The sequence below is a fragment of the Fusarium musae genome, chromosome 6, assembly GCF_019915245.1.
Source record: "Fusarium musae strain F31 chromosome 6, whole genome shotgun sequence".
NCBI classification, from domain to species: domain Eukaryota; kingdom Fungi; phylum Ascomycota; class Sordariomycetes; order Hypocreales; family Nectriaceae; genus Fusarium; species Fusarium musae.
In genome coordinates, this window is record NC_058392.1 from 1,849,255 (window position 1) to 1,874,401 (window position 25,147).

Genomic DNA, 25,147 nt, shown 5'->3' on the forward strand with positions numbered 1-25,147 from the left:
GAATTTTGCATCGCGAATTAGACTAACAATCGGATCAGTCCTAATTTCTGCTCCAAGAACGTTGCTAGCAACGCGGAGCTCAGTCATGTCTCCAAGAACGAGTATTTGGGGCGTATGCAGAGCTCTCACAATCCGATCGAGACCTGTCGCCCCTCGTCCAGCCCCATTCATCCAGTCTCTTCCACACAGCAGATGGTATTCGAGTGAAGGAAACGATCATCCTCCGAAGGCAATTGATAACTCTCAAGAGGCTCAGAACTCCCAGGGTGGCTCAGAATCGAAGGATGAAGTGTCGGCAGTAGAAAATGGAGAGGTTGAGGTAGGACTTGGTTGAACAAAAGCTTCCATGTCTCGCAGCTAACGAGCTGCGATATAGGTGACTACTCCGACGTCCAGCACTGAAGTTATCGACGATGCGACACTCGAACAATTATTTTTCGGTGGCCGCACACAAACCAGCTCACTTGGGGGTGTTGAGGGTGGCCTGACACCGGCACAGGAGGAGATTCTTTACCGTGAGGGTACTATTCCTTCGGCCGAGAAGGCTGAAGCTCTCGTCGCAGCAGCAGAGAAGTCCGAGTTGGAGGCTACGGAGAGCACAGAGATGCAAAACCCAGGACACAAGTTTGGTCTCCCCAAGAGGCCGTGGCCGCAAGGATTCAATCTGAAGAAACGTTATCACCCTGTGTTGGAGCAAATTACCCGACTCCTCATGAGGGACGGTAAGCTCAGTGTTGCTCAACGAGTAAGTTTCGTCTACAAAATGAAAATGGAGGCAATTGGTTAATCAATGAATTAGAATATGGCCATCGTCATGAACTACCTCCGAACCGCACCACCTCCGATCTATAGCCCGAAATACCCTCTACTGCCCGGAACTCCACCGGCCTCACACCTCCCTCTCAACCCGATCCTGTACATCACAGTTGCCGTAGACTCGGTGGCCCCTCTTCTCAAAATCCGCAACGTGGCCGGCGCCGGTGGTGGTGGCCGTGCACTTGAACTTCCTGTGCCTCTGGGTTTGAGGCAGAGACGACGAGTAGCGTTCAAGTGGATTCTGGACGTGATCAACAAGAAGCCCTCCAAGGGTAGTGGGCGCAAGCAGTTCCCATACAGGATTGCTGAGGAGATCGTTGCAGTTGTTGAGGGGCGTTCGGGTGTGTGGGAAAAGCGAAAGGTGGTGCATAAGCTGGGTACAGCAGCACGAGCTAACGTTGGATCTAACAAGCTCAAGGTCAAGAAGAAGATGTAAATATAGACAAGGTGCAAATGGAACGCCTGGTCCTCTGGATGTATAGTAGATGTGCAAAATATGTAACTATATCAAGATACTGATGAAAAGACGCATTTAATGTTACTGTACCTTGTGCTCAGCTTGCCATTCGAGGGAATCCACAGACTGTTCCGAATCTCCAAGCTATACAATACGGTCTTGTAGCAGAGTTTTGATTGTTTCGGTGCCATTATATGAGTCAATGTATGATTTGGGGTTGTGCCTATTCTCTCATTGGCACCGTCGTATGGTGGGAACGGAAGCCGAAGATATCGGAGGAAACCTCGGTAGCTGCCGAGAGCCCGGCCCCGGATGCGGAGTGCAGCGACACCCGAATCGCTGAGAGAATCTGCTCTGACAAGTACGGAGTATTCTCAGTTCGTAAAACAAGACTCGCTTAAATTTTGAGTACTCACGAGGCTCAGCGAGGTAGGGAGACATTAGGTCCTTCTATGCGAACTGATTATGCTTACCCAGCAAGATAAATTGATAATTGTGTGCATACGAACACGACCGAGTTGGGGATTTATGGATCAACAGGGCTGAATATAATTCCGGAGATTCTTTTATCACAGGGCATCATATGAATAGGAGATCATTCCATTCTCATAGGCCCCAGATCGAATCCGACGCCGGTGAGAAATCATTGTCCAATGATAAAACATGGATTTATAGGTGGCAGAATGATGCTTTCACATGACGACACAATCACTCGATGGTTTGGTCAAGGGAGGCCTCAGTCGGGGTTGAGTATGTCAACTTGAGCTTGAAAACTCTGTTGAATCATCAAACAAAGACCTTATTGGGCTTTCTTATTCTTTCTTCCCCATCATCCAAGCATCCTTTGACCTTTTGGGCCTCTTTAATTTCGGTTGGTGAGTTGATATCGATTAACCTCACGCAGTAGTGGTGACGCCGTCCACTTTTTAAAATGCTTTAACCGACGTCTTACGCACATCATTACCATAATGAGCGTTGTCACAGGCACTGACCTTAAAATGTTAGTCGGATCTTTAGTGCCCAACTTCAGGGCAAAGGTAACGGAGGGAAGAAACAGTCCAAGATAGCGTCGATGTTTGGTAAGATTTGTTATGAAGAGCGGTGACATATCGAGAGTCATTCACGCCGTTTCTTTAGGTACCTTATTATCTGAGCTTCTTGCATTTAGGCTTCATAATAAGCCTTCCCAACTGTTTTCATCCATCTTTACTCCATCCTAGGTGTAGCTGCGTCTACCCCACTAACCCGGTGATCTTCCACACTTCTGTGACGGGGACCCAAATTGGGGGTTGCTGCGCCGCTTCGGTCTGGGCTCTGGGCTCAAACACCTCTAAACTCTAGACTCCACGCCACTACTTCCCCAGAACCTACCTTCCATAAGGTAGATCCCACTGCCACTACCGCTACCGCTACGGTACAAGTGCACGTCAATCTTTCTCCTCTCCCCTCTTCTCTCTTCCTCTTCATACTCAGCTTCATTATCCCCGTCACATAACGAAGCAAGAATTACCGCTGCATTGACTCCCGCATAACTGCCTCCGCCGTTCTTTTTGGTATTGCGACCTTGCGAACTAAGAACATTACGCCGCTATTGGGCGCTCACCAATTCCACCGAGTTGCCTCTGACGTACCGCCCCGAGTTCGAGCACTATCATTTATCCCAACGCTTACCGACATCACCACCGATTATAATCAGCATCGACTCGGAGCCAATTTGAGAGACGATAGAACATATACGCATTCATTCTTGACCACGCGCAATGCCGCATTGTATCACACTTGCATAGGCACCTCTCACATCTGCCTACGGAACCCCCACCAGACTATTCATCTTTGTGGGCGCAATCCTCGACACCGTTTGGTTGAGCCCTCGTCGCATCTCACCCTTCTTACAAACCTTGTTTATTCTCTGATTAAGAACATTTCGATTCGAATTTGCCGTCATCATGTCGCACAACCAGCAACCCATGAGCATCGAGGCTATGCTCGACATGGAGCGTAAGGAAGTTCTCGCCTTGCTCGAGAATAGACCTCGTCCTGAGCCATCCATGCCAGGAGCCATGCGATCCGCTTCACCCTATGCCACCCCTCGATCTCCCGTTCGGAGTATGTTGGATGTCGACGATCAGCCAACACCAAGCTCGCCGCGGCAGACTGTGCGGAGTATGCTGGACACCAGCTCTCCCCCGCCGCCAAAATACCGAAGCATGTTAGATACTGACACCCCTTTCGCTGGTCCCTCGAGGCCTTCCGGGACCAGCACGACTCCTAATTCTCCAGTCATGACCAAAGCGACTCTCGCTCCCAGTACCGTCGGACACACTCGCAGCTTCTCTGATGCAGCCTCGAACCCCGTTGATTTTGGACCTAGAGCTGCTGCTGCACGTAATGACCCTACCGCCGGGTATCAATTTTCAGATATTATTACGCGCAATAGTGGCCAACAACTTCCTAAGAGAAATACACAGGGTGGCAGGAAGCCATCTGCGAATGCTCTGAGTGAGGCACTCCGCAACGCCGATCTCAGTGGCCTGCAAATCCCCGGAGAAAGTGACGGCAGGCGTTCCTGGTTTGGCGGTAGCAGCAGCAATCAGAAATCAAAATCTCCTCACAATCGGCTGGGGTCTAGGTCTAGGTCTCCAGCTCCTATAACACAAGTATTGGCGCCAGGTAAGGCCATGCTCGATGATGGCCGAATTGTGGATATTAGCAATGCATATCGAAGGTTATCCGATGCCAACCTAGCTTACGCAGGTGGTAGCTTGTCTCAGCTGCCCAGGCGCAACCGCGAGGATGCTCAGAGTGGAAGGATGATCAAAGACTACCTGAGCCCTGATGGCGAGCACCTTGGCTCAAGTGAGGAAGATGAAGCTTACTCATCCGATGACGAAGATCGTGGTCGTAAGAAGGCTCCCAGGTCACTTAACCCCGATGCAATTGGTGGGTCGGCAGACGATCCGAATAAGGAGCGACGAAAATCAATGAGTCTTCTCGCTGCTGCAGAGGAAGAGCGTAAGCTGCCCTTCGTCTCACCTCAAGTCGGCGATGCTAACTTGGTACCAGGGACAACAGTTGCAGCGAAGCAACCTGGGTACCGTTCTCTACTCGATGAGCCAGAAATCAAGATTACCACTCCTCTGGGCGAGAACACGCGGTTGAACAAAGGCGGTGGTGTGCATCCTAAGACTGCTTACGATCAAATGTCAACAGTGGCTTCTGCAAACGATTCAGATGAGGAGGCAGACATGGATGATATCAAGCGGGCTCAAAATCTTTCCTGCTCGATGTCGGGCGTTATCTCCACCCCTGAGTCTCACCGCGCCATCCGTATGATTTATCGTGGCGACTTCAACAAGATTGTTCAGCAAGCCGAGGAGGAACACCATCGTCTGCGAAAGTATCTGGTTGCATCGGATCTGAGTGATGAATCGACACATGCCCTCGAATGGGCCATTGGAACGGTCCTACGAGACGGTGATACCTTGATATGCATTTACTGCGTGGACGAGGAGACCGGCATTGGAGGGGTCGACAACTCAGTTCCTGATGATCCGAAGGCTATGAGAGAGCAAGCAGCTGCTATTAACACGGTAGCAAACTCGAGATCTGCTGCGCCCTCCATGTCTGCTGTCCCAGATTTCGTGAGGAATTCTATTCGAGGAGACTCCTCCAAGAACAACACTCCAAACACATCTCCCGCGCCTTCAAGTCGAGGAGAAAGGGGTAGGGCGGAAGAAGAGCGACGCCGAGCAGTCAAGGAGATCACAGACAAAGTGCTCCGTCTTCTGCGAAAGACGACACTTCAGGTCAGAGTTATCGTGGAAGTCTTGCATTGCAAGAACCCAAAGCACTTGATCACAGAGGTCATCGACCATGTTAACCCAACTCTTGTCGTCATAGGAAGTCGTGGCAGGAGTGCACTCAAGGGGTACGTTATATTCAGCGATGTTTCAACTATCGAGGCAATAACAGCAGCTAACAAGACACAGCGTCATTCTGGGATCATTCTCCAACTATCTGGTGACGAAGAGCTCGGTCCCTGTGATGGTGGCACGAAAACGTCTCCGGAAGCAGGGCAAATACAGAGGCGTGAAGCCTGTGAACAATCTCAGCAACCCAGCAGCCCGAAGTTTGGCCAATGCTAAAATTGATTGAGCCTAGAATCACGTCTTGGAGATATCTGGCTCGTTATGGAGAGGTACATGCATGGGAAATGCTCTACGAAGCTTCACGATTTGTTATGCTCGGTTCAAGCGGCGCAAGGATTAGCAGTTTATTCTTAGAAACGGGCTTTGTTGAACATGGTTGGCGCAAACCTGGTGATTGAAAGCGGAAGCGGAAGCGGAAGCGGAACGAGGAACGAGGAACAGAAGTTGACAGGGTTCGAGATGTTTTGGGTAGAAACCGCTCGTTAGTTTATCAGTAAAATCAATGCAGATTATGAGTTTAAAATCACAATTTGGTCTATATATAAGTTACAGCTGTGAAGAGTTGCACGAAACCATGGGGGTTTCATTGTGTTAAGTGACATCACGTGTCATATCTGTTAATGCACATCTATCTTTATTCCCAGCGCCCAATTGCGACTGACTCGACGCATGCAGTTATAGGATTTAAGCTTGCACTCTTTTGAACCAGCGCTGGCGTTCTCTAGTTGACTTGAAATAGGTACCTGACCGTTTTTTTGCATCTGCCCAACCTCTCATTATGCCTCGGAAGAATGAACAGAAGCAGAGCAGACCCAACGGCAGCTTACTACATTATCTTATTCATACGAGATTCGCCACAGGGATTCTGACACATTTCATTGGTCTCTCAACCCGCAACCCTAGGGAATTTAAGCCTGTGACTCGCTTGAAATTCGCCTCGTATGGCCCTGAACTGGGCCTAGACTATCCGTACCTAGGCCTTCTCTCGCGTCTCGCCTGGACCAACAGCCAACACAGCCAACACAGCCAACAAAGCAGCAGGAGGCTGAACTGAAACGACCCCTAACTACGGACGGACACTGACACTGACTGGAGAGAGGCAGTAGAGCATGAAAGTGCTCCACCACAATTATCACCTCTTTATGGCTTGATGATCTTTGATGTTTGTTTGCCTACTAATCTGACTTGTGTGTCCTATTTTTACTTTTCTGTCTCACTTGTTGGTTCGCAAGCAATTATGAGACTTCTCAATACCAAGACCCTACAGCTTGAGAGCTCTGAAGAGGGGTCTGAAAAATACGCCATCCTGTCTCATACGTGGGGTACAGATGAGGTTCTTTTCGGTGACATACAGGATCCCACGCGCATGGAAGAGATTCGCAAGAAGAATGGTGCTGGTTACCGCAAGATAGTGCAGTCCTGCGAAAAGGCTCTCAGCCGCGGGCTCGACTATCTCTGGATCGATACTTGCTGCATCGACAAGTCCAGTAGCGCTGAGCTCTCGGAAGCCATCAATTCTATGTTTCGCTGGTACAACAAGGCGGACATATGCTACGTCTACCTCACAGATGTCTTTTTACACGCCGTGGGCATCGGATTGACGTCTGGTCTGAAGCAGAGTCGTTGGTTCACGCGTGGATGGACACTACAGGAGCTGCTTGCACCCGATGAGGTGGAATTCTTCGATCACAATTGGACGCCCCTCGGTGACAGACATACTCTGGCTTCAACAATCAAGGAGATTACAGACATTGATGAATCGTTTTTGGTCAGGCCCGAAGGGAAAAAGGATCGCAAGATATCGGTCAAGCTCCAGCGTGAAAACGTGGCCACAAGGATGAGTTGGATGGCCCACAGGGAAACGACGCGAGTTGAAGATATAGCATACTCTTTGCTTGGAATTTTTGGGATCAACATGCTCATATTGTATGGCGAGGGCTCCAGAGCGTTTCTGAGGTTGCAGGAAGAAGTTCTCAAAAAGTCGCAGGATCAGTCCATACTTGTCTGGAGATGGCCCTTGTCTCGAAAGCCTGAGGAGAATGCCCACCGAATGCATTTCCTCGCTGACAGCCCGGCCAACTTTAACCTCCGCACATATGCAGGACAAGAAGACTCGGGCTTGTTTGGTGTCAGGTTGACAGATCAAGGGCTGGTCCTTCGCGTATGGAAGTGTCCGTGCAAACTGACGCGTTGGAATCATGACAAGACGGAGCTCAATGAAGCCAATGATCGATGGTTAGCCGTCCTCGACTGCAGTCTGTCTCCGGATACTCTTTCCAGACCAGCTATAATTCTCAGTGAGAGTCCTTATGCTGAAGGTGCTTTTCGAAGAGACCCTACGAGCGTGATCATGGTGATAGAACATGATCAGAATAAGTCCGGGTATTTGGATACCGGTGGTGATAGAAACGGTGAGTAATGGCCAACAATAGTGTTAGCGTATGGATGTTGAACTGACCGCCTCAGCAATATATTCCATTGAATACAAGCCTGAATTCAAGACGGAGACAATTCTGCTGGAGTCGGATTCTATCGAGCCAGATGCTCGTCTGCGAGGAAGCTTTCCTTTCAAGGTCAACATGACTCTCAAAGACCGTGAGCTTAAGCAGCGTGCGGCTTATACCGGATCTCAGCGATACATCGTGGCGGGGAAGCTCGCCCACAAACCAACGCAAAATCCCATATATGGAGTGCTATTCCTTGGGGCTGATGATGCAGACACCGAGCTCGTCGTATGGTGGGGTCTAATAGAGGAGGGCACAGCCATGTACGACGTACACAATCGCCACAATGGCCCTCGAGTCTGGAGTAACAGTGTTCCAGTGTGTTTTGCCCAGTCGTGGAAAAACCTCACGGGTTCAGAGACCTGGGATGCCAAGCTCGCGGAGTCGTTGGCTGTGGATATGCTCTGTGAGGAATTTCCCCTTCCGTGGAAGGGAACAGAGAGACCTTCGGTGGTAGAGGTGGAAGACGGCTTGAATCTGCAGAACGCCCTCAACGAACAGAAGCCAATGGCGACAGAAACGGTGATTGAGCTATTCACTCAGTGTGCCCAGCCAGTAATTGAGTGCATCGGCTGGGGCATGAGGCTCAAGGCGTCAATGAGAAAGATGGAATTTCTCGGACGGCTGTGCTGTGAGTTGGCTATTGAAGAGAAGAACCCCAATGTCGAGAACGATGCTGGAAACTATGCATAGACATAGGAGCTGGGGTAACTGCTGGATCATATGGTGGCTGTAGCTATAGGCTGACATAGCTTTGTATGAGCATGAGATGATTGTATATCAGAAGAAAAGGATGGCGGTAGTTATTAGTCAAGATAGACTACAGTTCATATGCATAATGGTTATATAAGCTCCAGAAACCGCTGTAACCTAAACTTTGAGGAGAATAACACACTATGAGCTGAGCATCAGGCATCTTTGCAGTGATCCTGGGCCTTCCATCACTGTAGATACCATGGCCCAATCTCTCCCGCTTCATCCGCCATCATATCTTGGCCGACATCAAGGCCAAAGACACAGGCCAGGTCCACTTTTATAGCAAACGGCCCACATTCAACAACAAAGCGTTGCCAGCGTATCAAGAGCGTGAGCGTCGAGTCATAATTGCGGTGTTATTGGTCCTCGTGCCCGAAAACAACACGGTCGCGAGCCCTGATAGTGATGACGGAATTTGCCTCCAAAACAGACACGTTATGGAGTCGTGAATACGTCTCAGTTTCGTGTAGCGGATCACCTTATAAAGGGAATAAATAGTCTTATCTCTCAGGGTCAATAAACAAAAAGCACCATGTGACCGTCGCGTGTTAAGCTTGAGGCGCGTTAAGTGCTTCCGAAACAAGACTAGTGCGGGGGGCTCAAGAATCGGTCTTGTTCTGCACGGTTGGCGGGGCTTGATTGGATGTTATGCGTTGTCTAGGGGGAGGGAAGGAGGGCCCAGCCTCGTTGATTCTGGGTCTTGGAGGGGAAGTTGCGGATGAATGTGTGAGTAAAGGAAAGAGTGAATGAGTGAGTGAGTGAATGAATGAGTGAAGGGCTAAGGCAAGGGTGGCTATCTGGAGGAGGTTGCTAGTGATGTGCATCAATTATTGTCTTAGTAAATGTCAGGTAGTAATTGAATAACCACTTGTGTTTCATGTCTGACTTCCTTCCTTTCTGTTCTTGAACTTTCATCCTTCCTTTCCCCTTCTCATCCACCTTCCCAGGCTGCTCAGTCGGTCAAGGCTCCTGCGGCCCCATCCTTCTTTCTTTCTTGCTTCCATCCATATACACTCAAATATTAGGTACCTTACCCTTGCACAAGGAAGTTTGGAATATTGTTCCTGAGCTTCTATTTGCCCCTTCTATCTCCTCTCTACAGTAACCATCCGTCCAATCATCATCCTATACCAAACACTCAATACTCATCATCATCAACCTTGAGCTTCACAGCCGTTTTTGTTATAACCCACCTACCATTATCTTATTCAAAGACAAGCAAAGACAAGTCAAGCAATTCAGTGGCAGAGCAAGCCGTATATCACTCAGCTATCGTCTCTATGACTTCCTTCTTCACAGTCAACAACAACGTCTCGCTCGTCAGCATCACTATTGCTCCAAGCACGTATCTTATCACTGTTGCTCTGCTTCTTCTCTTTGCCATTATTTACGTCCCCCGTCTTTTGGCTTGCCGATTTCCTAATCTGGGCATACCCTTGCCATCGCTGGCTTCAATACTGAGGCCAATACTTGGAGACCCAACAGACAGTCAAAGACAGCCAACCAAACCTGAAAAGGCTCTACCGGAGCCGCCATATGCCGCCACTGGACTTGTATTCGAGGATCAGCAGCAGCTTGTCATCTCTGGGCAGGATATTGTCCTCGCGCAGCGCCGCCATTACCTCCAACAACAACAATTAGCTCAACAACAACGTCTTCTCCTCGAGAAGCAAAAACAACTTGAGTTTCAGGAAGTAGAGTATCGTCGTCGTCGGGATTCGCACCAGGACTCATCACCATCAAAAAGATCTACCGACAATGGATCCCCTCGAAGGTCTAGACGCCAGCTTACAGGACTTCGATCTCCCACCAAGTCCATCAATGCCCCATCACTCAGCTCACCGCAGCGAAGCAGCAATGACAGAGGGGGATCTCGAGGAGTCGGAGACCGTCTCCGTAAGTGGGTATTCGCCACCGGCGTGGCGAAGGCTGGGAAACGGAGACCGGAGTAGTGGCTTCTGGAGAGCTCCTCAGGACTTTATGCACCAAGGGATGAGCACGCTCAGAGAGAGCTCTCCTGAACTGGATGATAGTGAGGACGATGGCGTCCTAGAGAGAGCCATTCGGACGAGGCTGCCCAGAGGGAGCCAGAGTCCAGGCAAGGGCAGGAGTATGAGCCCTGAGAAAGCGGATGATCCCACAATTCAGTTTCAGCTACACGAGAAGACAAGTCCACCAAGAGAGCTGAGCTTGCACGAAGCGACACCAGATAACTGTAGGTGAAGTTGTGGCCACGTCCCAGATACATATCTAATACATGTCAGACATCCGCTTTGCCGTCCGTGCCGAAGTTCAGCATCGCACTGAACCCATTGAGACAGCCATCAACTTCATTCGTGATCACTACAAAGCTCTTACTAGGACATGGTCAACCACTTTCACCACCATCATCATTGCCTTCTTCTCTGTCTCTATCTTCAAGTCTCTCTTACAGCCCGCTGCCCCACGCCCAGTCGGCGATCTTGTGAAAGTTGCAGGATTGGCTCGCTCATTCGAACCCCTCATCTATTACTCTGAGCATGCTGTCTCTCAAGTACATGATCTACAGGCGACCAGTGTTGCTGTCTGGGATCTTGGTGAGAGTGTGCGTACAAGCGATATGCGCGATGCTCCTAGAATCGTGGCAGACCTAGATGCTCTCAGCGAGACTATGAAGACGTTGGCCATAGAAATGACCAAATTCTTTGCTAGAGTCGATGGTGATATTGATGGGTAAGTCCTTGGTTGGAAACGATCTTGACCATTCTAACATCTCGCAGCATCCTCAACGTCATGGATTGGGCCAAAATGCACCTCAACCGCCTCAAATCATCCCCTTCCCCTTCAACTATCTCCTCAGCCTACGACAACATTCACAATCTTCTCTCTGAAGCACATGTCCTTGAGGATGCCTCCGGCTCTCCTACCGCCCTTGGTCGCTTGACCAGCCACATATTTGGCCTCTCAAATCCGCAAAGGGAGCAACGCATGGTGCAGCTCCTCTTCACCGAATTTCTTTCTGTCCTTGAAGACTCCATCCAAGCTGAGCTACAACATAGCGTCACCCTATTCGCCCTTTTCGAGGCTGTGGATCATCACTTTCTAAATCTTGCCCGCACCGTTGTTCGCGAATCGTCTGCCCAGGAAGAACTTCATGCCGATATGCTTTCGAGCCTCTGGACGCGGCTTCTTGGTACAAGAGCGGCTGAATTACGTAAATTTGAACAGAATCGTCTGCTATTACGTGACGTCCGGGAAAAGACAGTGCGCAATAAAGGCATTCTTGTTGAACACAACGGCAAACTTTTGACTTTGAAAGCGTCCCTAGAAACTCTTCGCAGCAAACTCGTCTCGCCTCTTGTTCGCGGCGTCAACTCTACAACACTCACATTGGAGGATCAAATTCGTGGTCTCAGCGATGTGAGCGATTACCTAGGTGATGTCAGGAAACAGCAAAAGGGCAAAGTCATGGAGACTCTGTTTGGTAGCGTACCTAGCAAAAAGTATGCAATCGAGGACAGGCCTGGCACTGTTGTCGTGAATCCCCTCTAAGGATGCACGAATTCTTTGAGACCCCAAACTACATGTTGGATATCTCTAGTACTAGTTTTCCCTCTCGACTTTGGAACGCAGTCACTTGTCAAGCGGGTCTTGTATACCATTGGGTCTGAAGAATCTAGACCTCTTGCCTTGGCAGGATGATGCTGCTGGAATATGATTGTCCAACAAACTCTTGGATTACACTGCTCTGTGGGTACAGAACAGGAATTTTGCTTGGGCGTTAGGTAAATCTACACTTGACATGGTTCATTGCATATAACGGATAGCCTCTATTTTATACCTCTTAGTTTCAACTCACAAATTATCAATTTTACGATATGTACATCTACGAGACGTCACATTGAATGGATGTTACTTTCGCACGATGGCGGGACACACACATGATAGTAACTTGAACATGTCTCTTTCATTAGAAACCCTAACCGCATAAAACCTCTGCGTTGATCATGCCTGCAAACGAGGACCATTGGTAGGGGGTATAGGCCAACAGCCAGAGTGTCAGAAAACCGTCAACGCCGTCCTGGTGGGTTCTCCCGAAAGCGCCGGCGCCGTTGCTGTGAGCAAGCGACAGTTCGCGACGAGAGCCAGCCACCGTTAAATCCCCAAACTTTTGAAATCTCCCTTCCTGAGAAGAAATAGCAACCAAGTCTATCTGTACATAATGCGCCCCCTCGGATTGGGTAACACAAGGTCGTAAAGCATGTTCGTTGCTGATTGTTCCATAAATTGCCTCGTAGAGGCTTTCGTCGTTCCATTTGAGGGGGTTGCCCAGTCAGATAACCATGAAAAAAAAGAAATTGATAGAATTTTGATGAAAGTGGAAAATGGCTTAAGCCTTGGTCTCTTCCTCCTTCTTGGGCTCACCGCCCTCGCTGCCCTGAGCCTTGACGTACTCGTCATAGACAGCCAGGGCCTCGTCGACCTTGGCCTTGAGAGCGGCATCGTCCTCGATACTGTGATGACTGTTAGCGCCTGATCATGGTTTGTGGAAAAGTAGTTAAACTTACAGGTTGACAAGCTCGGCGTTGTCCATCTCCAGAAGCATACCGGTGATCTTGCCAGCAAGCTCACCGTTAATGGCTTGGATCTTGGGGAAGATCAGCTCACCGAGTATCTGCTTCTGCTGAGCGGGAGGAGCGGCAGCAAGCTGCTGCTGGAGCACATTAGGGCCGGCACCTTCGGCACCACGACCACCTTGAGGTGCATTGCCGTTACGTCCAGGTCCACCTCGGCCACCCTGCTGGCGGTTGTTAGGAGGGAAACCAGCCATACCGCCAGCCATGGGAGGACCACCGGGCATGTTCTGGGGACCACCACGACCACCCTGGGGAGCGCCACGGCCACCAAGAGCGGCTTGCTGGGCCTGCATAGCAGCCATGAACTGGGGAGTACCAGGCTGGCCGAACTGGGGAGGGAACTGGCCAGGCATGCCGTACATGTTGGGAGGCATCTGCTGAGGAACACCACCACGGCCACCCTGCTGAGGGTAGCCAGGGAACTGACCAGGACGGCCACCCTGAACACCGGGCATTCCCATGCCAGGCTGAGGGAAAGGAACACCACGACCACCTTGAGGCATGAAGCCGGGCTGCTGGCCAGGAGCAAAGTAAACAGGGGGTTGCATGTACTGCTGGGGCATACCGGCGGCGGCGGCGGCCTGCTGCATACGGAGTTGGTTGCGAGCTTGGATGCTAGCCTCAAGCTGGCTCTTTCGAACATCCTTGCGCTGGGCCAGAGCGACGTACAGAGGCTTGTTGTTAATCATACGCTGGTTCATCTCAGCGACAGCCTTGGTAGCATCGTCGGGGTTGCTGAAGCAGACGAATCCGAAGCCCTTGCTCTTACCGAGCTTCTTGTCCGTCTTCTTCTCAATCTTCTTGTCATCTGTAGCCTCCTCTCCCTCCTTGGGTTCGTCATTAGCCTCCTCCTTGGCCTCCTCCTTGTTCTCTTTGTCCTTGTCATCCTGAGTCTCCTCCTTCTTGTCCTCATCACCCTCCGTGGGGGTCTCACGCATCACCTTGGCGGAGGTAATAGGACCGAACTCGGAGAACATCTGGCGGAGCTTATCATCGTCAACATCGTCATCGAGGTTCTTGATGTAGAGGTTAACGCCCTGGTACTTGTTGGCCTTCTCCAGGCGAGCAGCCTCATAAGACTTGCGGAGCTCCTCCTCGCGTTCGTGCTTCTTCTGGGCGCGGCCAACGTACAGATCCTGGCCATGGAAATCCTTGCCGTTGAGGTCGTCAACAGCCTTGGAGGCAGCCTCGTGAGTGGTGAAGTTGACAAAACCGAAACCTCGGCTCTTGCCCTCCTGATCACGGGCGAGGGAAGAAGAGGTGACGTCACCAAACTTCTCAAAGAGCTCACGGAAATCATCCTCAGTAACGTCAGGCGCAATGTTCTTGACGTAGACGTTAGTGAAGTTGGCCTTCATCTCCTCGAACTTGCTCTGGCGGTCCTTCTTGGGGATGTGGTGGCCGACATAAACCTTCTTCTCGTTGAGAAGCATGCCGTTGACGTGCTTGATGGCCTGGGAGGCAGCCTCATCAGTTTCGTAGTGAACGAAACCATAGCCCTTGGAGTTACCATTCTCGTCCTGGGCAACCTTGCAGCTCAGAATGTTACCAAAAGCAGCGAAGGTGTCGTGGAGAGCCTTGTTGTCAATAGCGACATCAAGGTTCTTGATGAAAACATTGCCCTGGCCGTTCTTGCGAAGAGCAGGGTCACGCTGAGACCACATGATGCGGCAGGGGCGACCCTTGATCAGGGTGTAGTTGAGCTCCTCAAGAGCCTTCTCGCCATCAGCAGTAGCATTGTAGTTGACATAGGCATAACCAAGGGAGCGGCGGGTGACAGCGTCACGGCAGACACGGATAGAGGCGACGGCGCCGATCTGGGAGAAGAGCTCGAAGAGCATAGCCTCAGTGACGGAGGGGTCAAGCTCGCCGACGTAAAGAGAAGCAGAGTTCTGGGGGTGAGGAGCAGCGGAAGTGGGGGTAGGAGCAGCAGCATCGTCAGCGGCGGCAGCGACACCGGTGTCGACAGCAGGAGCCTTGGCATCACCGCCATTGAGAGAGGTGTTGTTGAGGTCGTTGGCGAGCTGGTCAACAGCGCCGGGAGCAGCGTTGGCGGCCATTGTGAATATCGGTTTTCTAGGGTTGAGTATACCTGCAATGAGCAGTAGGGTTAGCAAATAATCAAGCAAGCGCTTCGAAAATTATAGTGAGTTTGAATATTGAATATAAAGAGAGAGAGAAGATCGATTCGTAGATTGAGGGTGAATAATGGCAGGGCTAGGCATACCTGTTTAAGAAGCCGACGGTGGAAAAAGTTCGCGTGGTACTCGACCTTGAGCGAACAAAGAAGACGGAGCAACGAACAAAGCGATGCAGCGCGACGATTTGAAAGAGCCTTTGATCACGAAAGAATCAAAGCCTGGGTTAAAGAAGTCGTCGAAGGAGGAAAAGTCACTCGGGCGGTGGGTGTCGCGGGAGAGACAAAGAGAGAAGAGAGGTCGTGAGATGAGGTGAGGGGGTAGTAGTGGTGTTGGTGGGTTGTGTTTTTTGGGGGTTTTTTCAAGTTTTTTTTTGTGTTTTTGTTCCGAGTGGAAATGAAGTGAGCAGAAACAGAGAACTAGTACGAAGACCGTACCTCTGGACTAACTCGACTTTTATGGGTTTTGGGGTTGAGTAATAAGGTTGGTTTCGTGGTTGAAGAAGGAAGAAAGAGAAATTTCGGTCGTGATAGAATATTTTTTGCTTAGCCTTGGCTGCACTGTAGACCTAAGGCCAAGGTACGTACCTTGCCGTTCTGATTTGGTCATGGTAGAGGGGGAGGGATTGGTGGAGTGAACCTGCCAGAATTAATAGGCACCTTGAGAAAGTGGGGTACATGCCGACTGCCAGTGATAGGCTACTGGGTATTGTACAGGTCTTTCACTAACAAACGGCCTAAGCCAGTTCACTGTACAGTGATAAGGAGTGGGCGGCACGTGCCCTACTTACCCATCTCGGCAGTGGCCAAGATACATACAAGCGGCGCCCCCGGGGCTGGAAATGGCAAACCGTTCAAATTTTTGTCACTTATTGGAGCTACACTACCACACTATGCCACGCTGATGGAAGCTAGTAAACGGCCCTGGCTGTCACTGGCCTGGGCTACGATGTAACAGAGAAAACTGTGTGAGGAGCAATTTTTGCTTTTGCTGTGTGTGTTTGCTAATTTTGACGATGACGACTTATCTTCAGTGTCTCACTGTTCAAAGTGATGATCCACTTGCTGTTAAAATGACATTTTTCTTGTCGCTTTGGCCGGGGTATCACAGGAAAAGCAACGTACGCGCATATGAACCTATTGCTAGGCGCTTCATTAGATCCAGCATGCCATGATGCTTGGTTTCTTCACCGCCAAAGATAGGCATACAATATTATTGCGGCGCATAAACTCAGCAAGTGGACTTTCTTTCGGGTCAAGGTTCCTTCGACAGTGCAATTTCCGGGCATCACATGAGAGGTATAAAATGAAAAGGTGCAAGTATTTGGGACTGAGACAAAAATAAACAAAAATTCCTGTCATTGATAAGACGTTATATGTACGAGTTAGTTGCATGAGACTCGTGTCGTCTCAAACTCGAAGCCACCCCAACGAACCTTGAGACCTAGGAAGATTATTATCACGCAATGTTTATGATGATTGAAAATGCCGTGTCATGAGACGGAAATAAGTCTGCTTGTAACTACCTTAGTAGTTTATCCCTTCCATAATAAGGTAGGTATTCAATACCTACCGTACAATTACACAAACCCTCACAGTGGAGGTTTTTTGTTCACCAAGTCAGGATTTGTCTAATTAAAAGTAATCACAGTTTTTATTAAAACTCATCAACAAAAATAAATAAAAAATAGTCCTCAGACTCTAGGATTCCTCACAATGACCAAGTCCCAAAGATATGCCTGGCCGGGTATTATCACAGAACTAAATGAATCTAGAAGTTACCAAAGCTTGCATATCAGCATTTATAATCAGGTATCACACCGAGGTTCAGTAGAGCTTAAAGTAAAACACTCGTCGCAGAAATAACGAGATTAACTTCGCATAAACTCTCCACAATTGGCGCATAATCGTGTTCAAGCGTGGTCATGGCAATTCGCATTTGCGTATTCCGCAGTTGCTCAGTGTAGTTGCTCTTATCTTATCGCAATCCCGGCTCAGCAAAGGTGAGGTCACCCCAAAGCCCATCCCCACCAAAGCATCTCCAAACTCCGAACGCGGCATTGGGCAAATAGCATCAAAAATAGACCAGGCCGCCGCTCGTCGCTGACTGAGCTTCTAGTCTGAATCTTCTAGAAGCAGGCTCGATACATATTCACGACAGTTTCGACGGCTGGGCCATTCAACCATGATATCGTTGCCTACCTACCTAAATATACTCCCGACTTACTGAACCTCGCGCTATCCTCCGTCCGTCCCCCATCCCGCTTCATCACCATGTTCTCGACATTCACGGGCAACTCGAGACGCCCTCGAAATGTCAACCTTAGCGGCACCACCGGGAATCCCTTCACCAATACTTCGTGGTCACCATCTGCTGTCTCGAATACAACAAAGACCGTTTCAAATGCACAGGCCGAGCGTGAGAAACGACAAGCTGATCGGGAAAAGCTAAAGGCGGCCAGCAAGATACAGAGAATATGGAGAGGTTATAAAACAAGAGCTGAGCTGAAGGAGTCTCAGAGAAACACCTTTGATGCTCTGTACAAATCAGAGCCTCGTCAGAATCCTTCTGAGAGGCTTCCTAAAGCATCCGGGCTGCTTCTGTCTTTCTTCAGCCTGCGACGAGATGACGACATACAGCGAGCTATTTGTTATGCACATGATACCGATTCTGTGGACCTCGAAGCAATTGCTCCCTCGAATGTTTCTCTGTCACGAGTAGGATGCCTTATTCAACTGCTTTTACAGGCCTTGGACAGGGCTATACCAATAGGGTACGTGACTACGTTTATCACTGGTTCCACATGACGATTGTCTAACTAGTAAACTGTGCAGAGATCTTTCTGGCGATACCCATATTCTTTTTAAGCTCGTTCTTCGCATCATTACGAAGTACCCCGATTTTCTCATTCCCGTAATCGACAGTTACTATACAGTAGTCGCCAAGCTATGTCAATTTCAGAAGCTCAGTGAGCAGTGGCAGGATATCACGCTTCAAGCGATTTCTAGGCCGCTTGAGGCACCATCTCATGAAGGTAAGTCTCCCGATCAGGATCCTTGGTATTCCACTAACACTTCCTCAGGGACATCACAAGTCTATCGTGCATACGCCTTCTCTTTCTTGACCAAGAATAATCTGTACTTCTTTGAAGAGAATATTTCCACGCTATCCAGCGCAGTCAGACTTTCAAATCTTTCAAAGGCGATAGCCACAGGGTTGTCCTCTCGATCGAGCGAGAAACAGTCTGAGGATGCTCAACTCTGGCTGCTCGCCCACTTCATCGATTTGAGTCGCTTTAACACCAACAATAGCAGCGGCTCGGGTGTTTTGGAAGCACTTTACGCTCAATTATCGGGCCTGTCTTCTACCATCAGTGTCCGGTTGTCGGCAAAGTCGACAGATAGCGACGAGAATATCTCTGAAGAACCTCTGATGCCATCACTAGATCCTTATATTACTGCTAAACTCATGTCTCTAGTGGACAGCAATGGCATTTCGCAAACGTTACACGAATTCTCAACCAACCTGGCAGGATCCTCTTGGCAAGAATATCAGAGCACAAGCCTTTTAGCTGGGTATATCTTGACCCTACTCCGATGCTTCCCTGCAAATAGCGACGACATACGCATGCGCCTCTTTCTTGAGGAAATTCCTACGATCTCGGGTGATGTACCAACGGTAAAGTTTCTCTGGCACATTATGAGCGAAACAGCGGTCTTCGAGAAGTTGAGGACTGAGTCAGAGGCCCCTCTCAACGTCCTCCGCAGGTATTTAGGTGTTAAATCAGAGACTTCGAACTCCCTAGAAGAGGAGCAGGATTGGCGGATCGCCCTCTTGTTCCTTGAGCTGTACATATTCATTCTGCGTTTGAGCGATGACGAGGATTTTTTCAGTGGTATTGACCCACGGATCATGGAGCAAAACCAGTCAATATCCCGCATTCGATCCTGCAGCCTGTCTTTGGAGGACGTCAAAATGCTGACGATCTTTCTGAAGAATACTGCATTTACTCTTCACTACAGAGCCCAAGACCTCTCCAAATCTGCTGAGAGTCTCGAGGCAGCCTCCAGATATCGTTTTGACACCTATTTTGGTTCTGGACAATCTACAGCAATGATACCGGAGGAACCTTCATCCCCCACAAAGAGTCCGACGAGGCTTGATATCGACAGCCTACGAAACATTGTTACAACAGCTATGAAAATGCTGTATGAAAGAGATTCGAGGAAGCAATTCTTACCCACAGACCATTGGCTTATGACCTCAAAACTCGACCAGTCAGACTTTGTCAGTGCCGTTATTGCAGAGGAAAAGCGCCAGATCGATGAAGACTCTGATGCCAGCGATGAGGGCAGTGAGTATGGGGATGGTCCAGGTATTTACTCAACCATTGTTGGCCAGCGACTGTCACGGCACGCGAGGCTCGAGAAACTCAAGGCTCAGCAGATTCGAAGTCAAAGAGAGCGCAAGTTAGCAGAGATGAAGCCCAAGCTGGAGATCCTAAAACACATGCCGTTTGCAGTCCCTTTCGAAACTCGCGTTCAAATCTTTCGCCACTTTATCCAATTAGATCGACTGCAACGAGGGGAGGGCAGCCAGCCATTTTTTGCCGGTCCGTTTGCGAAGCATCATGCACAGATTTCACGTGAGAGTCTCTTTGACGATGCATATAAGCAATTCTATGAGATAGGGGACGATCTCAAGGGGCCTATCCAGATCACATTTGTTGATCAGTTCGGTGCCGCCGAGGCCGGTATTGATGGAGGAGGTGTTACCAAAGAGTTCCTTATCAGCGTAGCGACAGAAGCGTTCAGTGCTGAAGGTGGTAGAGGCATGTTCACCTCGAACGAAAAGGGACTTCTGTACCCTGATCCCACAGCTCTCGACGTCATTCGGGAGGAATTGCGCCATGCCGGAATGACAGAAGCCGACAGCACATTCCGAGATATGATATCAGATTTACTCAGGCGGTATGAATTTCTCGGCAGGATCATAGGCAAGTGCATGTATGAGGGCATTCTCGTTGACCTGGTTTTTGCTGGCTTTTTTCTCCTCAAGTGGACATCGACAGGGCCCAACGATGAGAATACTTATAAAGGCAGCGTGAACGATCTTCGAGACATGGATGAGGATCTCTACAGAGGCATGCTGCGACTCAAGAATCACCCTGGGGATGTTTCTGAAATGGGGGTCGACTTCACGATTGAGGACCAGGTTTCAGACCCTAAAGATTCAGTGAAGACTGTCACCAGAAAGCTCATAGCCAATGGCGATCAGATCCACGTTACGAACGACAACCGCCTCTTGTACATTTCGTATGTCGCTCGGCATCGTTTAGTTGTTCAGCCAGCACCACAGACCTCGGCCTTCTTGCGTGGTTTGAGGTCTATTATCCGCCCTTCGTGGCTGTCTATGTTTAATCAGTCGGAGCTGCAGCGTCTTGTCGGCGGCGACTCATCCGAGATCGATGTCGAAGATCTCCGGAAGCATACCATCTATGGCGGCTTATACCAAATTGGCGATGACGGTGAAGAGCATGACACAATCAAGTTGTTCTGGAAAGTCATGCATAGCTTCACAGATGATCAACGCCGTGCCGTTCTCAAATATGTCAGCTCAACACCCCGGGCCCCTTTGTTGGGCTTCTCACAACTGAAACCATTGTTCAGCATTCGGGATGGCGGAACAGACGAGGAGAGACTTCCGAGTACTAGCACATGTGTTAACCTACTCAAACTTCCAAGATATACAACAGAGGCGACACTTCGCGAGAAGTTGCTTTATGCTATACAGTCAGGGGCGGGTTTCGACCTCAGCTAAGCGGGACTTGATCCTTTTTTAATGAATCGCGAGGCAGAAGGGAGGTGGAGAGGTGTTTTATTTGCGTTTGCATCAGATTTAGGAGTTATGACTATAATGAGACAACGGTGGCTTCCGGCATAAGTATTGTATTTAGCTGGTCATTAGACAGACACTCGCACTGCACGTTTTATGACAAGCTAATAGTTAAGCAACTTGTGTTACGTGAATCAAAATCCACCATTAAATCAGGCATATAAGTACATGCTGTCTTTCTCGCCCCAGGACGTTTATACAACTAACTCAATCTTGGCTCGTACGGGGGAGGAAAGAAAACTCAGGATCTTGATCCTGAGTGACAAAAAGACTCAGGTAAATTAACCTAAACTTAGGGGGCTCTTTACTAAGTTTGTTTTGACATCCTCTTCTAAAGTCCTATATTTTCTTGCTCCTCGAGGCTCATACAGAGCTTCCTATTACACATTAATAAATCATTTATCATCAACACCCTGGTAGCTCCTGGCTATTAATGTGGGTTTCCGTTTATACAAGTCCATGATCATTTGTCCAAATAAGCCATTGGCCCACGAGAACCTTTGTCCTGTCAGTACGCACAACACTTCAGCTCCGGGGGCATGACTTACCACGACCTTGTCCAATGCTTCTCGTTGTGACTATTAACGGTCTCGTGAATGAGACCGAGCCCGCTTGTTGAGTTCATCAACTGTCGAATACCATCCACGATTTCCTCGTCATCTTCAGTCGTCAAAAGCTGGACAATAAGCCCCATAGGCCACGCCATGCCTGGACCAAGATGAGGGCCACCTGTAGCATTCAAAATAGGTCCGCGGGCGTAGTACGGGTTATACGAGCTTAGCACAAAAGCGCGAGTGTTGTCGTATATGTGCTGCGAGGCTGGTTTATAACCCAAGTGCGGAATACTCAAGAGGGAAGGGATATTGGCGTCGTCCATGAGACTATATGATCCGAAGCCATCGATCTCATAAGCATACATCTCTCCGAAAATAGGGTGCTGAATAATAGCTTGTTTGTTAATCCCAACTTCGATATCAAAAGCCAGCGCCTCCATCTCCTTGGCAACCTCGTTATCCAAAGGTCTCATTATCTTTGCGCATGCGGTGAGGTAGCGTGAAAACATCATATTGGCAGGGATGAAGTACTGATAGATGCATGCGTCGTCGGATGGTCGAAAGAAACTGCGCACGAGGCCAATATGACCCTTGACAGGTGCGCCATGACCATGGTTGGACACAGTCTCTGAGGCACTGTCAGCATTTCGCAGCCATGTATATGCAGGCTTCTGCACTCTGCCCTGCTCGTCGTATGTGCCTTCTTGCATGTGCTTTGCGACCCTCAAGATTGCCTTGACAGCTTCAACCCATCCGAACTTGCCAAAGAATTCGCCATCCTCAGTTTCGTCGTAGTAGTCCCATGATAACTGAAGAAAGGCTGCAAGAGAATCAAGCTCATATTTGCACTCGAAGACGAAATCGGGGTCATATTTCGGACTAACGGTGTCTCGAGGTTGGAGAGATCGCTTCACACGGCGGAGTTTGGCTTCAGGTGGAGGATGGAAGGCATTGCAGAAGGGAGATTTGGTTATGTATCGGGCTTGTAGGTTTATGGCTCCGCGGAAGAGAGAGGCGATGTCGTTCTCGTCGGACGGGGAGCCTCTGCTGGAGGAAAGGATTGACTTGTATGACTGGAGCTGATTTGCGCTGTCCCTTAGCCAAAGTGCGTTTATATCGCCTGTGGTGATAAAGGCCAGCTGATGAAGTGTCAGCGGGATCACAATTTGATTTTGGACAAGAAGCATAATTCACCTCTTCATCAGGGTTATCAGCTGAAGTGCCTTGCCATTTCACGGTTGTGTCGAGTGTATTAGGCCATGTGTTCAGAAACAAACGATACAGATCTGGATCACCAATCGCTTGATCCATCTCGTCGTAAATCACCTTCTCAACCGCAGGCACTGAATATGTGCGGCAATCCTTGCCTGGACGCTGAAAAGGATACGCATAGCGCCCTGACGAGAAAGGCTCGTGTCGTTGGCGGGCGAACTGTTCGTAGTTGGGGCAATCGGAAGATACGGCTACGATGCTGGCCAGAAGAGGGAGTAGATAGTACATTTTGACGATGTTTCCATCATTTGAAGAGGTTGTTGTTATGCAAACATTTTGGCGTTTCGTGGTTGTGAGTGTCCCTGAAGGAGCCCGGTTTGAATATGCAGGAACCAATGATGATCATTGACCCCTGACTACCTTAGGTAAAACTAAAGGGAGTGTGTGGGGCTGAAGCTGGGGAAGCCTGAAGGGTTGGAGATAAACTTCGTAGGCTAATTGAAATAAGGTGATCCCTTGAAAACGTCCATAATGGCCATTGGTTTAGGCGGGATTGAGAAGGGGATGTCCGTTGTTTATGTTAGGCAAGCTTATTTAAAGCCAATCTCTAATTGATATAGTATATGCAGATAATTGGCGAGTCAATTGTAAGATATTCCAATATAGATCAGGTACTATCTTGGGGGTTTTGACATTTTATCACTTGCCATCGACTCGTTATACGAGAGCCGGTCACTAATTAGAACCCCCATGATGGTCACGTCCTATACTAAATATGCCAACATTGTATCGAGAGTCTACGATAAGTGCACCATTGTAAACCAGCAAGGGCGCTTATGTTTTACTTCGAGGTACACGCTATATCTGTCCGTTTACTCTTCAGTGTCAGGCATCCTAAACAAGACATTCAGAGTCGTGTATACAGATTCATATGCAATCCCAGTGATTCATGCCCAGAGTTTGTGAATTAGCGTATCATGAATGCCGTGAAACATTGCCCTTTTCCCATCACTGTTTGCTTTCGTGCATCTATGGATATAAGAGCTCAAGCTTGTGGGACGACGAATGCGCCTAGGCACAAGACCACAAGCCATACAGCAACACGATAACATTACCCAGCATGTTTGACATTTCTCTTCCAGTTAACTTTGCTATCAAAGAAGATTGTCTCGGGCTGATGGATGAGTGTTTCGACCAGTACTTCTTCATCTGTCCGTACGCTATGGTGTATACACATCCAACTCCTATCTTGGTTGGCTTTGACGGAACCATAGTCCTTTGGGCTCAGAGTACGACTCCATTCGTTGAATGTGTCGATATGACTCACCACAGAATTCATCAGGAGTTGATAGAGTTGGCGGAAACCGGTGCGCGTTGGGTTGAGTACCAGTCGATCAGATATGGGTTCTCGAAGTTGGCATCGATGCCAAAGTGCCCGAACTCAGCATTTCAAGACGAAAACTCTCAGAATTGGGATTGGTCTAATGCTGCAACAGCAATATGGTGCAACCAAGCAAGTTGAGATGCAAGGAAGCCGGATATACTACAGCACGCTCTACACGATCAAGTATCAATCAGATAATTCATCCGATGTTTGTGCGTTGTGAGTCCAGGCAACGAAATGGGTTTGCTAAATGAACCTCGGGTATAGGGTAGCCGGCGAGTTGATGCATTAGTAGGTACTTACCTACATATTAGTATAATTCAAAGACTACCAGCTTACCAGCTTGAAACTGAAGAAATCAGTAATGCATTAATACTGAGTAAAAGTTACATCCTCCATCGTAGTCTGCAGCAATTTCTCACTCAGATATTGAGGTAGCCCGGTCCCAGCATATAACTTGATTACCTTAACCAATGCTACACAAGGAGTGGCTTGCTTTTGAGGCCGAAACAATGCGAAGATAGCCCAGGACCCTGAGTCGCGGCAAAGAACAGGGTTAAGCCGAAAGAAAGCATCGGCCAAGAGCATCCGAATACCGAACGCTTGGAGCATGTAGTTGACGTAATTGTTCATGGGCCCTGGCATCATGACAAGATTCAAAGCTTCAATGGTACATATTATGATTCGCTGAAGGTTTCGGGGGATGTTCGAACAAGGACGCTTTCAAACCTCAGTCCCAAGTGACAGAAATACCAAGACAAGCTTAGGAAAGGCAGGTTAGTACTTCAGGATAAGTTTTTAGTTCTACCAAGATTTTTGGACATATTCCTCAGGTATTGGAGGTCTTACACAACGTTAGAGGCTCAGGAGGAGAGTTGCCAATTGG

General features: G+C 49.0%; 7 protein-coding genes across 7 annotated transcripts; 5 read left to right on the forward strand and 2 right to left on the reverse strand.

Annotated features, from left to right (window-relative positions):
* Nucleotides 1-85: 85 nt before the first annotated feature.
* On the forward strand, nt 86-1,252 carry J7337_008430 (uncharacterized protein; the record flags this gene model as incomplete). Its single annotated transcript, XM_044826049.1, has 3 exons — nt 86-319; nt 377-745; nt 800-1,252. 3 exons carry the CDS (start codon nt 86-88, stop codon nt 1,250-1,252), a joined length of 1,056 nt encoding a protein of 351 aa, XP_044678966.1.
* A 1,967-nt stretch (nt 1,253-3,219) lies between these two features.
* J7337_008431 (uncharacterized protein) lies at nt 3,220-5,428 on the forward strand (the record flags this gene model as incomplete). Its single annotated transcript, XM_044826050.1, has 2 exons — nt 3,220-5,201; nt 5,263-5,428. 2 exons carry the CDS (start codon nt 3,220-3,222, stop codon nt 5,426-5,428), a joined length of 2,148 nt encoding a protein of 715 aa, XP_044678967.1.
* Nucleotides 5,429-6,439: 1,011 nt separating this feature from the next.
* On the forward strand, nt 6,440-8,399 carry J7337_008432 (uncharacterized protein; the record flags this gene model as incomplete). Its single annotated transcript, XM_044826051.1, has 2 exons — nt 6,440-7,613; nt 7,669-8,399. 2 exons carry the CDS (start codon nt 6,440-6,442, stop codon nt 8,397-8,399), a joined length of 1,905 nt encoding a protein of 634 aa, XP_044678968.1.
* Nucleotides 8,400-10,220: 1,821 nt separating this feature from the next.
* On the forward strand, nt 10,221-11,993 carry J7337_008433 (uncharacterized protein; the record flags this gene model as incomplete). Its single annotated transcript, XM_044826052.1, has 3 exons — nt 10,221-10,677; nt 10,727-11,174; nt 11,222-11,993. 3 exons carry the CDS (start codon nt 10,221-10,223, stop codon nt 11,991-11,993), a joined length of 1,677 nt encoding a protein of 558 aa, XP_044678969.1.
* An 838-nt stretch (nt 11,994-12,831) lies between these two features.
* PABP1 (Polyadenylate-binding protein, cytoplasmic and nuclear) lies at nt 12,832-15,138 on the reverse strand (the record flags this gene model as incomplete). Its single annotated transcript, XM_044826053.1, has 2 exons — nt 12,832-12,955; nt 13,010-15,138. 2 exons carry the CDS (start codon nt 15,136-15,138, stop codon nt 12,832-12,834), a joined length of 2,253 nt encoding a protein of 750 aa, XP_044678970.1.
* A 2,351-nt stretch (nt 15,139-17,489) lies between these two features.
* J7337_008435 (uncharacterized protein) lies at nt 17,490-21,036 on the forward strand (the record flags this gene model as incomplete). The annotated part of the gene is made up of 3 exons (XM_044826054.1): nt 17,490-17,989; nt 18,051-18,250; nt 18,299-21,036. The coding sequence occupies 3 exons, from the start codon at nt 17,490-17,492 to the stop codon at nt 21,034-21,036; spliced, it is 3,438 nt and encodes a 1,145-aa protein (XP_044678971.1).
* Nucleotides 21,037-21,506: 470 nt separating this feature from the next.
* J7337_008436 (uncharacterized protein) lies at nt 21,507-23,165 on the reverse strand (the record flags this gene model as incomplete). The annotated part of the gene is made up of 3 exons (XM_044826055.1): nt 21,507-21,609; nt 21,660-22,804; nt 22,860-23,165. 3 exons carry the CDS (start codon nt 23,163-23,165, stop codon nt 21,507-21,509), a joined length of 1,554 nt encoding a protein of 517 aa, XP_044678972.1.
* Between the last annotated feature and the right edge of the window lie 1,982 nt (nt 23,166-25,147).